Source organism: Pholcus phalangioides, unplaced genomic scaffold (assembly GCF_987345545.1).
Source record: "Pholcus phalangioides strain wild (caught in Gottingen) unplaced genomic scaffold, Ppha-v1.0 ptg000024l_1, whole genome shotgun sequence".
Taxonomy (NCBI): Eukaryota; Metazoa; Arthropoda; class Arachnida; order Araneae; family Pholcidae; genus Pholcus; species Pholcus phalangioides.
Genome location: NW_028301616.1, coordinates 21,785,923 through 21,798,841, shown reverse-complemented (window position 1 = coordinate 21,798,841; position 12,919 = coordinate 21,785,923). Strand labels below are relative to the sequence as shown.

Below are 12,919 nucleotides of genomic sequence, written 5' to 3'. Positions count from 1 at the left end.
TAGGACTGTTGCTCTCTGTGGCGAGACTTTTTAACGGGGAGATCGGCTCGCATTTGCGCCTTGAAGTTGGGAACCACAGAAAACCGACTTCAGCCGACCACCACTGTGGGGTTCGAACCCGGATCCTCGCATCGCGAGTCCGTCACTATAACCACTCGACCACCACAGCGGCTGTAACACCACAAATAATATTTTCGCGCAGATACAATTTCTATATAAAAACTAAATAGCAAGACTTCACAAAGGTCACCATGGCGATTAAGAAATTAGTATTGGTGCCTAAAATTTTCTATGTGTAGTTACTAAATTGGAACCAGAGGACAAATCAAAATTTTTGGTATTTTTATAACAGTACCTATCAATACTGAAAGTGGTCACCATGTCCCAAAAAAGTCGAAAGAAATATTTTTTACCTGTTTTTAAAAGGGAAAGATTTTTTTGGCACCTAAGACATTTTTGCAATTTGTCAATCTCTGCTGTATAGAAATAAATATAAAAAGGGATTTTTGTAAACAAAGTCAGGATTTTTCATAAATGACTGCAAAATAGCAGGGGGACCCTCTCTCCCACCCCCCCCCCCCTATTATAAGAAATAATAACTGAAAGATCCAATGATCTAAAACTGCATCAAAAGAAATATTGAAAAACCAGATGAAAAACATTAGTGCCAAATGGGGAAAAAATAAATACGCTAAATAAAATGCTAGGGATTAGGCAGCAAAAGAAAAAGAAAAAAAAAAGAGTGGTTGGCTGATCATAAAATGAAACATTGCCCAAGCATCGCCAATTAGCACAAATAGCTAATTATCACCTAACAGCACATGCAAGTTCATAGAAAATTAAAACTAGTGGGCCACTTTGAGAAAAAGGCAACCAACAATGTGGCAGGAATGAATGACTGACAAAAAAATATTAGGTCATTGTTCATGAGTACACTTTTTCTCTTCAGTTGTGGGCCAAATAGAAAAAGGCTGGTGGACCAAAACCCCACCAGTTGAAGTGTTAAAAAATGATTTGCAATAGCAAGTTGAAGTACTATAATAATTACTACACTGAAATCAAAATTATGCACACAAAAAATTGCTATCAGGCCTAAAAACAGGACAGACCTATTTAAACATCACGTATGATAATTCATCACTTAAGTTATTTATCTTGCTGATTTGGCTGTTGAGAAGCTGAGTCAAAGTAGCTTTTTGGTGAATTTAAACTTCCCTTGCCAAAATGAATCATTTTTGGCACAATGACAATAATTAGATCTACGATGTCATTCTCGGGAGAAAATCAAAAGCAGACCTTTTCCTGGTAAATTCCTCAAATAACCTTTCCCCCAAAAAAATAGCCGAAAAGAAGGGGTTTTTTGCAATTATTGTGAAAGAATTTTTTTGGGAGTTTGAGTAAAAGTTTGAGATGCTTGGCAGCTATACAACGAAAGTTGTTAGTCCATTTTTTCACTTATAAAAGTTCCTTATAATAACACAAGTTACCAATCTGTACATGTAAAATGGATTTGTTGTCTGTGTGTTATGTTCTTTATACGGATCTACAACTTTGAGCTAATAATCGCAAAACTTTACATATATATACACCACACAGGATAGGACTTCACGGATAGGCTACTATAAAAGTTTGTCAGAGCTGGGCAAATGCCCAAAATGGGTGAAAAATTGTCAGGCAACAATGATTTGTGGGCCTTATCAATGACTTTCAGAATCTACTTTAGTTTCTAACAATGGTTTCTAAACAATGCCTTTCAGACATATGTACTCCTTTACAATGGCTTGTCACTAGATCAATATACCCAGTATATAGCAGGGTTTAAGCTAGATAAAAAATTACTTTCGCAGAAAAGCGAAAATGGGGGGAAAAGCTTTAGCAAAATGCTACAATGCTAATAATTGATGGTTGGATGACCAATTGTTTTGTACCTCCTGTATGCATTTTTGTGAAAGAGGCTACTATTCCTTTTGCCTTCTAAGATTTTCTTTCATATTTTGCGAAAAATGCGACTGTAGCTCGAACCCTGGTACATAGAAAAAACCCAGACAGGGTGGGTAATATAGCTAGTATTATATATACAAGTGAAAAAAATACTTACCTTGGCTTATGACCAGTTAAGACAGACACGAGGTCCAGAAAGTAAGCAGGGATGTGATGATACAACACAACGGAGAAAAGATTATATAGTTTGCTATTTGTGAAGCTGCCGTTTGGGTAACGGAATATTTCCAGACTAGGATGACGGAGAATTAGAGGAATGGCGATTCTTTCTACGCTACCCCATGTCACTTTGTTCACGGAACCTGATGTACAGTTGTAGACAGCTATCTGGTTTGGCCTTGAAAAAGTTTAAAAGAAAAAAATTGAGTATATGACATGTATGTTTTTCGGGGGGAAAATACAATTGAAATAAGTACATGAGTAAACTACGAGATCAATATATTCTTGAATGCGACTCAAATGATTAAGGAATTTCTATATAAAATCAAATTTCTTGTACAAAAGACAGTTCTGTTGATTCATTCATTACACATATGAAAGATATTAAAAAATTAATGATATTAATAATGAAATCATAATAATTAATTGCGTACACACAAGTACATACATGCAATTTAAGGTCCAAGGGCATCATGCTGCTCTTATTTCGGACAGCCATGTTTCAAAAATGTAAACGAGAAAATGCAGATTTCTAGTATGAAAACATGTCAGTTTCTCTATACATTCTTTCCTTATCTGAAGAAATAGATTAATTTTGAATGCCTGTTGGACAACATATACTACCCTTTCTCCTCAATCTGGATTTTCAGAAATCCAATCTCGAGAAATGGAAAGGATGGGGGGGGGGGAATTATCCATTCATGTAAAAGTCACACACGGGTATATATCAATCATGGCTCCACTTAATTAGTGCAGTGTTGTGCCCCTGCTTTGAATTTTAGAACTGGACATTTTTCACAGAAAATTGCATAGCAAGTTGGGTGCAGGTGTGGGTGTATTTACCATGTAATGATACTTTTGAGTTCACAGTATGTTCTCTCAATAAGTCTAGTTCAAAATATTATTGTTCAGTATAAGACGTTTTATTATTAGCATAGGTGGATATTCAAACCCCTCCCTAACTATACACATCCTGTGTGAAACCCCTCTTCCCCCTTTCGTTTGAGGAGGCTGTATCTGCTTAAGGTGCAAGTATAAATTTCCATACTTGATACAATTGTACTGCAGCCAAACAAAATATATTTAAAAAAAAAAGTAATTTGAAAAAAATCACAAAATATTGAATACAAACGTTGAAAAATACTATTTACATTTGTAAATTTACTGACACAACAAACTTTGGAGGGTTTACCTATGTGTGGCAGTGTACCAAGCAACAGTAACGACTAGATTAATAACAACGTCTACAGGAATGAGGTCAGCTATCCCAGATGAGCTACAGTGCATAGAACGTAAAATTCCTTTGCTTGTCTGCAGGGAAAAAACAGAAATAGTTTTAAAAATGATTGAAAGTAATTTTAAAAAAGGTAAGCTTTGATAATATTAGAGTCCTATTAAACTTTTCACTAAAATTATTTGCCCCGATTGCTTGTGGTATTAATTTTCCTTGTCTTTTGGCGATTTGTAAGCTCTATTTGCTAAAGCATACACAACCAACTCCCATTTTTGCGCCCATGTTGTGAGCGTACAATTTCCCCTTCAAAGTATTTGTTCTAAAAATCCCACTTCAAATATATTAATCAGAAGATAACATCTACTAAGTTTCTTTTCCAAGCTTAGAAATACCACAATGCCATCATTCTGTTTATACCAGACACACAACTTGCTGTGACATGACGCTGATATATGTAAAGATTCTCATAACATATCTTGTTCTTTAATTCTTAGACCTATTATGAAGCACGACCTAGTAGTCAAGCATTTTGTTCAAAAAATCAGATTGATTTCGGCCTGAACAAAGAAACCGAAAGTTTATTCTCTTATCTTTTTAGTAAAAATGTGAGAACAGAGACACTCGCTCTGGGATCATGACAAAATAAGGTTTAAAAAAAAAAACCACAGAGATGTTTGGTGGTTTAGTGATGCCATATAACAATGTGAATTGGTGAAATGATACAATGATGTGAAAAGTGGTGAGTGACCAAGCTTTCAAATTAATATTATTGTTTGGCAAGTGCGCTGAATCGTAATTGTAAAATGTCTCGGGATGTCAAAAAATGCCTCTTAATTCTGAGTTAACTTAAGTGAAATAATTAAAGCATCTGAATACTGAGTAAGCCATTAAAAGTTTTAAATGCCACACAACAGCAATGCATCTGAGCATTTAATTGTGTATATGTGCATTTTATATTTAATTATATGTCGTACCATGGCCTGCAACAACCGTTCTATCAAAATGGCCATTTTGATGTCTCTAATTTCCTCATAAAATAATTCTATATGTTTTTCTGTTGATATAATGTCTGCTTTTGACAGACATGCGTACATATAATGAGTATTCACCGTATAAATAAAATCAAGACTTATCAATTAAATTAAAAATTTCTTTCAAATATTTTTCTTTAAAATAAATATTCAGGCATTTTCTGGTTTAAAACATAAGAAGCGAAAATAATAAATAGCACTTACAGCAACGATTAGTCCTGTTGGCCCATTGAAGTTGTCGACCCAACCCTAGAAATGAAAAAAAATATAGGAATTGTAATCGGTCAATGAATTCCAAAAGTCACATGCATTAAAAGAGACTTGAAAGCACAGTACATGCACGTATTTTCAAAAGATTCACATAATTATGTTAATTCCACGAATTTCCAACATAATCACAGCAAGAATTCATTGTCATCTCATATGTAGGAGTATCTTCAGACCTTGAATTAACCGCATATAAAGAACATTTTAGACCATTTTGTTATTGAGAAGCAATTGGAGAAAAAGCAACTAATTTATTTATTCTTCCGCTTACTCATTCGTTCAGTTATCAAATAAGCAGTGTAAATGCTATTGATTTGTAAAATACTGTATTTCTAGATTTTGGGGGGGGGGGGGGTAATCATATTAATAAGCAATTTGATTTCATCAGAATCGAATAAAAGAGCTAACAATATAACAATATACAGGATTGATGTATCAAAAGCAGGATTGGGTTTTTGACTTTGACATGACAAGTGTCAAAAACAGGTTTAAATTGTCAAAAACTGGTTTAAACCGTCAAAAACCTAAATGAATTCTTTTGATAACATTTTGAACACAATAAGTATATAACATAATGAAAAACTTTTTTGCATATTACAATGTTTTATTTTTAAACATTAATTTATTACAATAATTAAAACAAAATATTAATTATAATTTGCAATTTTGAATTTTTCAACATAAGAGTCTAGAATTTTATATATATAGAACATCTATATATATAAAATTGATTTTCTGTCTGTGTGTGTGTGTTCTCTATACAAATCTACAATTTTAGATCGATCGTCGCCAAATTTTGCATATATACCAAATGGGACCCGACTTGAACGATAGGCTACTTTAAAATTTCGTCAGAGCAGGGCAAATGCCCCAAATGGGCACAAAACTGTCGGGCAACAATGGTTTTTGGGCCTCAACAATCACTTTCCGAACGTTTACTTTGGTTACCGTGGTTCCCTAGCAATGCGTTTCAGACATGTGTATGCCTTTACAACGGTTTGTCACTTCTTTAATCCTGTTAGTATGTGTATATTTACAATAGTTTATGCCTTTATAATGCTTTGAAACATTTTCGATACTCTCAGTAATGAGGCTTTTTGAATAGACGTCATAATCATCATCAGCATCGCTTTGAGGGTCAGGAAAAGGGTGATCCTCATAGAAATCAGTGTTAAAATTGCAGATTTTACTGTAGCAATGTGGGAATTTGGCAGGGTTTTCTGTCACATCAATAATTTTAAAAATTGTATTGAATTCTAGAAATATTGAGTTTGATTAGAGATATACGAAGCCCGGGAGATTAAATATGAAGTAATTAGCTGGACCTGCTATCTTCTCAAGCATGAAAATTAATGTCTTCGTATTGTCTTTTAATATTGAACTGCATAAATTCATATAGTTTAGGATGCTTTAAAATTAATTATGGGCCCGTAAAGTACATTGAAGAAATTCCACAGCTTCAATTAAGCATTTTTGAAAGCTGAAACAGGCAGATGGATAACTTAAAGTTCGGGGGGGGGGGAAATCGAGATACCTAGCGTCCCTTAAAAAAAGGAAAAAAATATATATTCGTTTCTATGTTTCTTTAAATCTAGATTTGTTTATTTCATGAAGTCGCGCAGGACGTCGCCATATTGGTTAACTTAGACACGGTTTGCATGTCCCTCAAAGAAAGAGGGAGATATTGCGTGATCCAAACAACCTCATTGAAGAAAACCCGGGCAGCGCCGGGTATTATAGCTAGTATAAAATATAATTTTATGGTTTAGTTATCTAAGCTACTCATCACCTTTGTTCAATTTGCTATGCGGAATAGAGCCGTTTATTCAAAATATGTATCATAGGGCATCAGGGTTAGGTTTTTCCCCCCAGAAACTAACTCAGTATTAAAACTGTGAAAAACTTACTGTCAATGATGTCAAATAGTTTTTTGAACATGATAGATATGTTAAATAATAAAACTCTCACTTATATGTAGATTAAAGGGTTTTATATTCAGAATTATATAATTAATGAGGAAAAATTTCTATTTTGATATTCTAAATTTTCTGATCCGCCCAAAATTTTATTTCATATAAAAACTCTCACGCAGCATCTCTTAATACACTAATTAAACTCATTTATTTGCTCCTAAAAATTTCTTTTTTTTGTAGGCATCAGGATAGACAGGGCAATAACTTTCTAATTGTGTTTTTGAGGACAGGGTGTCCATATAAAATGTCAATTTCTTTATTTTAATAACTACCCTCAGCAACATGAATGGCATATATCTGAGTTCAACACGTTATTTGAATACTTTTTCTAACCGGAAATATGCCTTTAGGATCAACAGTTTTAACCAGCTACCCCATATGTCATTAAACAGGGTGTTCTTTTAATGGACCGCCAAACTCAGAGTGTTGTTAGTAGACATCAAGAGGAATAAAAATTGTAATGGAACATGTTGTCACAAACCACATGGAGAGGGTGAAAATTGCAAAAAATGCATGCTGATTTCGACATCATGCTGGAACGACAAAAAGTACAATAAGATTTACTTGATTAATTATTACAAGAGCTGTTGGAAGTGGCAGCCGCTGACATCATTGCACAGTTTACAATGACAAAAATGATTCCTGGAAAATACCAGGTATGCTTTTGATGTCTGCCACAGCGACATCAATCTACACTTCGAGATCTTTCAGTGTATCCACAGGCATCGCATAAATGAGTGATTTAAGGTAACCCCATAGAAAAAAGTCACACGGATTGAGATTCAGCAAACATGGAGGCCAAGCAATGGGTCCCATGCATCCACCTCCTTGGGCATGTATCTCCGAGGTGATTACGCAACTCACGGGAAAAATGTGCAGGGGCACCATCATGGATGAACGATAAATTAGATGCATATCAGCGTATTCCTCATTCGTGTAGTCAGGTATCACGGTACTCGTTGAAACAGACAACTAACTGCTACACATGCTTACCACAGCAATAGCACTAATTTATGTCGTCCGCAGCGCATGCGTTTCGCGACGCTGCTTACGTCAGATATGGTCAGCAAATCCACAAACTCATTCAGCGATCATGACATCCAGAGGATGTCAGTTGATTGCTTGTCTTTTGTCTCCTTTGGACTCAGAGCCTGCGTGTGTTTTTGCGACTTTCGCCCTCTCAACATGGTTTGCGACAACATGTTCCATTGCAAGTTTTGTTCCTCTTGATGCCTAACAACACTGAGTTTGTCAGTCCATTAACAGAACACCCTGTGTACAGTGAACTCTCAATATATACACAATAAATTCTTAAATCACTCACGGGATATGGCTCCCGCCAAGCGGCAGTAACAATGGAAGGGCGGACTATGGCTACAGGCAGGCTTCCACTTTCCTCTACAAGCAAAGACTCTGCTAAAGCCTTTGTGTAGGTGTAGGTGTTTGGCCTTCCTTTTATCAGATGTGGTGTGACTACTCCCACTAAATTTTCGTCCATCCATCTGCAGTGAAACGTGTCACAAACAAGAAATGATTAGGCAAATGAAAATTACATAATCATAGAAAAATATGCAATAGAAAGCAGAACAGGAAAAAATATTTAATTTTTCTTTGAAATAGAATATTTGAATGTTTTAATTGGTTACTAAACTGTCACACATCAAAGAACTGAAAATTTATGCAAAACTCAAATACAATTAAAAAAAAAATGTGTTATTAAAATATGTGTCATTAAAAATATGATATATTTATCTTCACAATGCACATCTGAGTTATTCTATTTTATTATAATAAATTGTTTTCTTCCTTGCAAGGAAAAAGCAATCTTCAGATGTGTTCATTATCAATTTTGCTTGCGAATTACTGATTTATTACACAAATTCCAAGAGTTTATAATAAAAATAACTCACTCTATTGTATCTACAATTTTTTGAGGCGCAACTGGGGGCGGGTAAATTATTTCATCCACCACTTCTCGATCGCAGTTACAGTATGCAGTTGACACATGAATAAGGGCCTATAAATGAAAATTTAATGTTAAAATAAATTGCTGGGGCCAAGTAGAAAAAAAACATATTGTGTGTTATGAAAATATTTGCATAATTAAATTTAAAGAAAAAAAATCAATCTTTCAGTAATGCATGCGAAAAATTGATAAAATAATGGTACATACTTCCAGGCGATCCATCTTGTGGCACAACTCAACTAATCGTCTCGTACCAAGAACATTCATGTCAACAGAACGTCTGTTTGAAATGGAAAAAAAATGTTCTTTTATATAGTCATATACATAATCACAGCATATAGAAAAGTGTAATAACATCAAATAATAAGCAAATGTGAATATCCTCAAAACTCAGTATTTGTGGAAATAAAGAGGTCCTTAGTTAACTGGAGACAATCCCCAAAAATGTAAAAAATTAAAATCTGTAATGCTGATCAAATGAATTTATTTTAAACAAATAAAAACTGAATTTGAAACTATATAATGGTTTTAGTGGTTTTCATTCATTTTAAGAATTATGCAAATTTTATTCACAAATCACCAGGATTCCACTGGTTTCCTTCCCACACTGTACCAAACAAAAGTGCACAGTACCAGTCAACATTGGCTTTGCCATGTGCCTCAGTTAATAGAGATTCTACTGTATACGCTAAATGTAAACACACTGGATATCTCAGTTTGGGAGTGAGATTCATTTCTTAAACATGCTCATAATCCAAAAAACTCATACATCAAAGCAAACTTCTTTCCATAAGAAATAATGGAACCTCAGATAATTCATCCAACATTCACAACCATCTCTGGGGGGGGGGGGGGGGGTCTGTCCAGCCAAAATTTGGGTCCAGAAAATGGACCCTTCACAAAATTCCGGATCTGAAAAATGGGACCCTCCTCAAAATACAAAATTAATGAAACCATAAACTTGGCATTTCATTTCTTTTGTTATTAGCTAGATTATTTTGCTTTCCACAAAATTACTTATTTTTCATGAAATTAATGACTCTTTTCACAAAAATAAGAAAATTTTCCACAAAAACAGGACCCTACAAAAAATGTCAGGACAAACCCCTGATCTTCCTCACGCCAGCTGCAATTTGTTTCAAAGATGAAATACAGGTTGTTTTATATTTTGCATTATTTATATTCTTAAATATTTCATATTGAGGGCTTAAGTATTTTCTGAGTCATACAAATGAGCTTGGGTTTCACTTTGAAACCTCTGCATGCAATTAATGCATATCAAGGTGAGACAATCTTTCATGGGGCTTGCTTGGGCTACAAATATAACCCCCATAGTCAGCGCTGTCTTAACTAATACGCCCACAGGACCCCAAGTCAAACAAGGGCTCCTAAAACTATGGGAGGTTTTTGTTAATTGAGGCTGGTTCCTGAATTTGTTACGACTCACTGTTTTCAGTGAGAGAAAGAGAACTGTCAGCTTAGTTGTGATCACATGAGGATTGACAAACAACATGAATATGCAAAACCTTTTATAGACCAGTCCTTACTTACCTATGCAGCTTTGGTGTACCTATTACTCAAGATACATATTACTGAGAGATATCACCAGTTCACCAAGTTTAAATATATCAAAAATGTTTGCTAGTATAACACAATTCGTAAATAAAGTTACTTGTGGTTACTTGTGTAAATAAAGTTTCGCTGTACATGCACATATTTTGAAATTTAAAATTGATTAATACTTATAATTGATATTGTTTTTAAACATAGTTCAAATGTTTCTCCTGAACCATTTAGACAAACTGAACACTTTCATGAATGAACTCCTCTGGAAAGTATTTTTTACTATAACTTGTGTGTGTGTGTGTATATATATATATTTCTTACTTCAATGGCTCATCAAATTTTACTGTGGCAGCTGAATGAAAGACAATTGATACATCGCGTGTTAAGATGGCAATGTCAGCCATGCTGATGCCTAAGCCAGGAAGGGTGAGGTCGCCATGAACGGCTACAAGTTTCGAAATTGCTTCAGGTTGCTCCGCCTTTACTCTTTCAAAAATCTACAATATAAAGATAACATGAGTCATGATTGCAATCATAGATAAACATTTTCACAAACTAATAAATTGTGATTAGTTTGAATAACTATAGTATATATATTGCTATTTTCAAATATTATTCTTGGCTGCTGGCATTCAATCCATCGAGTGTAAGGAAGTGGCTAGAGAGATCTATCACATTAGCAATCAAATTAGGAATTTTAAAAATTAAGTGTGTGTGTGTAATGGTGTTGTGTATCTATGTTATGTGCTAATGAAGTATTGCTATCTATCTTCACTCTATTAGTTTTTATATTGCAGTGGCAATCAGAAAAAAAATGGGAGTTCCTTACCTTCATACTTAATAGTTCTTCCAGTCGTTGCCGTGGTTCTTGTCCTTCTTTTGGCCGCAACAACAAATAAATTTTTTTCACTGAGCAACATGTCCTGAGTAATTTCTCTACCAAAACCTAAAGTGAACAGCAAAATATTATTATTAAGGTGCTTGAATTAACAAGTTTATTTTTTAACAGTCACTGAAATTGACAAGCAGTTTTACTGCATGAAACACTGACATTTACAAACACTTTGTTTTACAATTAAAGATTGTGACAGTCTTTAAGCATTTTTAATGGCAAAATGATCAATATGGGAGCCAACATTCCCTGATTTTTTTAAACTGTACGGACATGATTTTTCTAAGTGTGGCAAGGTAATCTGCTATATCCACCAATGGGATTCAATAATAAAAATTTTTGGATTTTGCATGTGCCGAATAACTTTCGTTGTGCATATGTATAGCTTAAAGCAGAGATTCTCAAACTATGAGCCATGAAGCTCTAGTGTGCCTCCAACTTTTGTCAGGGGGCAGTAGCACTGACAAAGGCTTTCAGAAGAGATTCCTTGTTAAACTGCTATGGGGAGCCACAGATAAGCACTGATTAAGGAAAGAGACACCGTATGGGTGGGAAAAGTTTGAGAACCCCAGGCCTACAGAGAACATTGATTATTTACAATTCAGCTACTACCAAAGACTACCCACAACCAAATATGATTTAAACCTGATAGGTGCCTTAAACCATTAGCACAGTGCAAGCCACATTTGACATTTTATGGAGGCTATGCTACACATATCACTAATGAGCTTGGCAGGCCATTCATTGAAGACTCCTGATTTAAACCTACACAGGCTTTCCCAAATTTTTTGTACAGCAGATATCTCTCTGCAACCATTACTTAAGAAACATACTTCCAGTTACAGAAAGTTTTCAAATGACATTATGATTACTCAAAATGCCTTAAATTTCCCAAGGAGTTGTATATATAGAAAAACTAATTTTTTATGTAGACCTTCGTACTAAAACTCCTACTATTAGTGAAATGCAAATGCGACTCTGAGAATTCGTTCACAAAAATTCATATTTTTTAATGCAATATTAATGGAGATATTTGACGGAAGTTTTCAGCATTTGTTGCCAATGATTGAGAGTGTGGTTCACAAATTGTGAAGCGTAAATTAAATTCAAAGTTGTAAAAATTCTGTAATTATCAAAATAATTTCCAAAAAATTTATTGGATATTTATTGTAAATCAAAAAGTGAATGGGTGAGTTCACTCCATTTGTGTGCAGTCCCTAAAAATGGTAACTTTTGAGCCAATAAAAAAAGCCCACACAGTGATAAGTTGCCAAAACATTGTGGTTTTATATATTAAATATCCTAATATAAACATTGTATTTAAAAAAAATGAAATTTTTTTGTAAATGGCTTTCCAGAGCAGGATCTACATTTCAATAATTGGAGCTTGTATCACATTGAAACTGTAAATCCCAGAATGCATTACCACACAGTTGCTTGTGAGGGGGAATGTATAGGTTTATTTGGAAGAGCATGCACTATCAGTTTTTCTTTTGGCTGTTAGAGTTGCCAAGCATTAGCGTTTTGACAAGAAATTCCATGATTATTGATCAACCACAGCAACTGCAGCGCAGAGCATAAACCCTAAACATAGTTAATGTCTTTATATTTTATGTATACGACCCCTCGAACAAATTTTGGGATTTCAAGTAACTACATATCAATTGAAAAATTATCGTAATTGGAAGCATGTTCCTAAAGTCAACAGTTGCAGAGATATCCGCTGTGCAAATAATTTGAAAGAGCCTGTATGCAACGGTACCAAATCTACGAAAATATCTGCTGTATTATACATTATTGTAATTAAAAGATGGTGAATATAATAAATAG

The 12,919-nt window shown here is 34.4% G+C and overlaps 1 protein-coding gene across 1 annotated transcript in view; it reads right to left on the bottom strand.

The window, feature by feature from the left end:
- Positions 1–12,919, bottom strand: part of LOC149068981 (putative fatty acyl-CoA reductase CG5065) — a 59,629-nt gene that overhangs the window by 4,263 nt on the left and 42,447 nt on the right. The window contains exons 4-11 of the mRNA XM_089251296.1: positions 11,027–11,143; positions 10,519–10,694; positions 8,839–8,911; positions 8,576–8,682; positions 7,990–8,167; positions 4,630–4,674; positions 3,353–3,471; positions 2,099–2,338 (exon numbers count right to left, since the gene is read on the bottom strand). Of these exons, the coding sequence (XP_089107422.1) occupies positions 2,099–2,338; positions 3,353–3,471; positions 4,630–4,674; positions 7,990–8,167; positions 8,576–8,682; positions 8,839–8,911; positions 10,519–10,694; positions 11,027–11,143 (1,055 nt within the window). The remainder of the gene's footprint in view (positions 1–2,098; positions 2,339–3,352; positions 3,472–4,629; positions 4,675–7,989; positions 8,168–8,575; positions 8,683–8,838; positions 8,912–10,518; positions 10,695–11,026; positions 11,144–12,919) is intronic.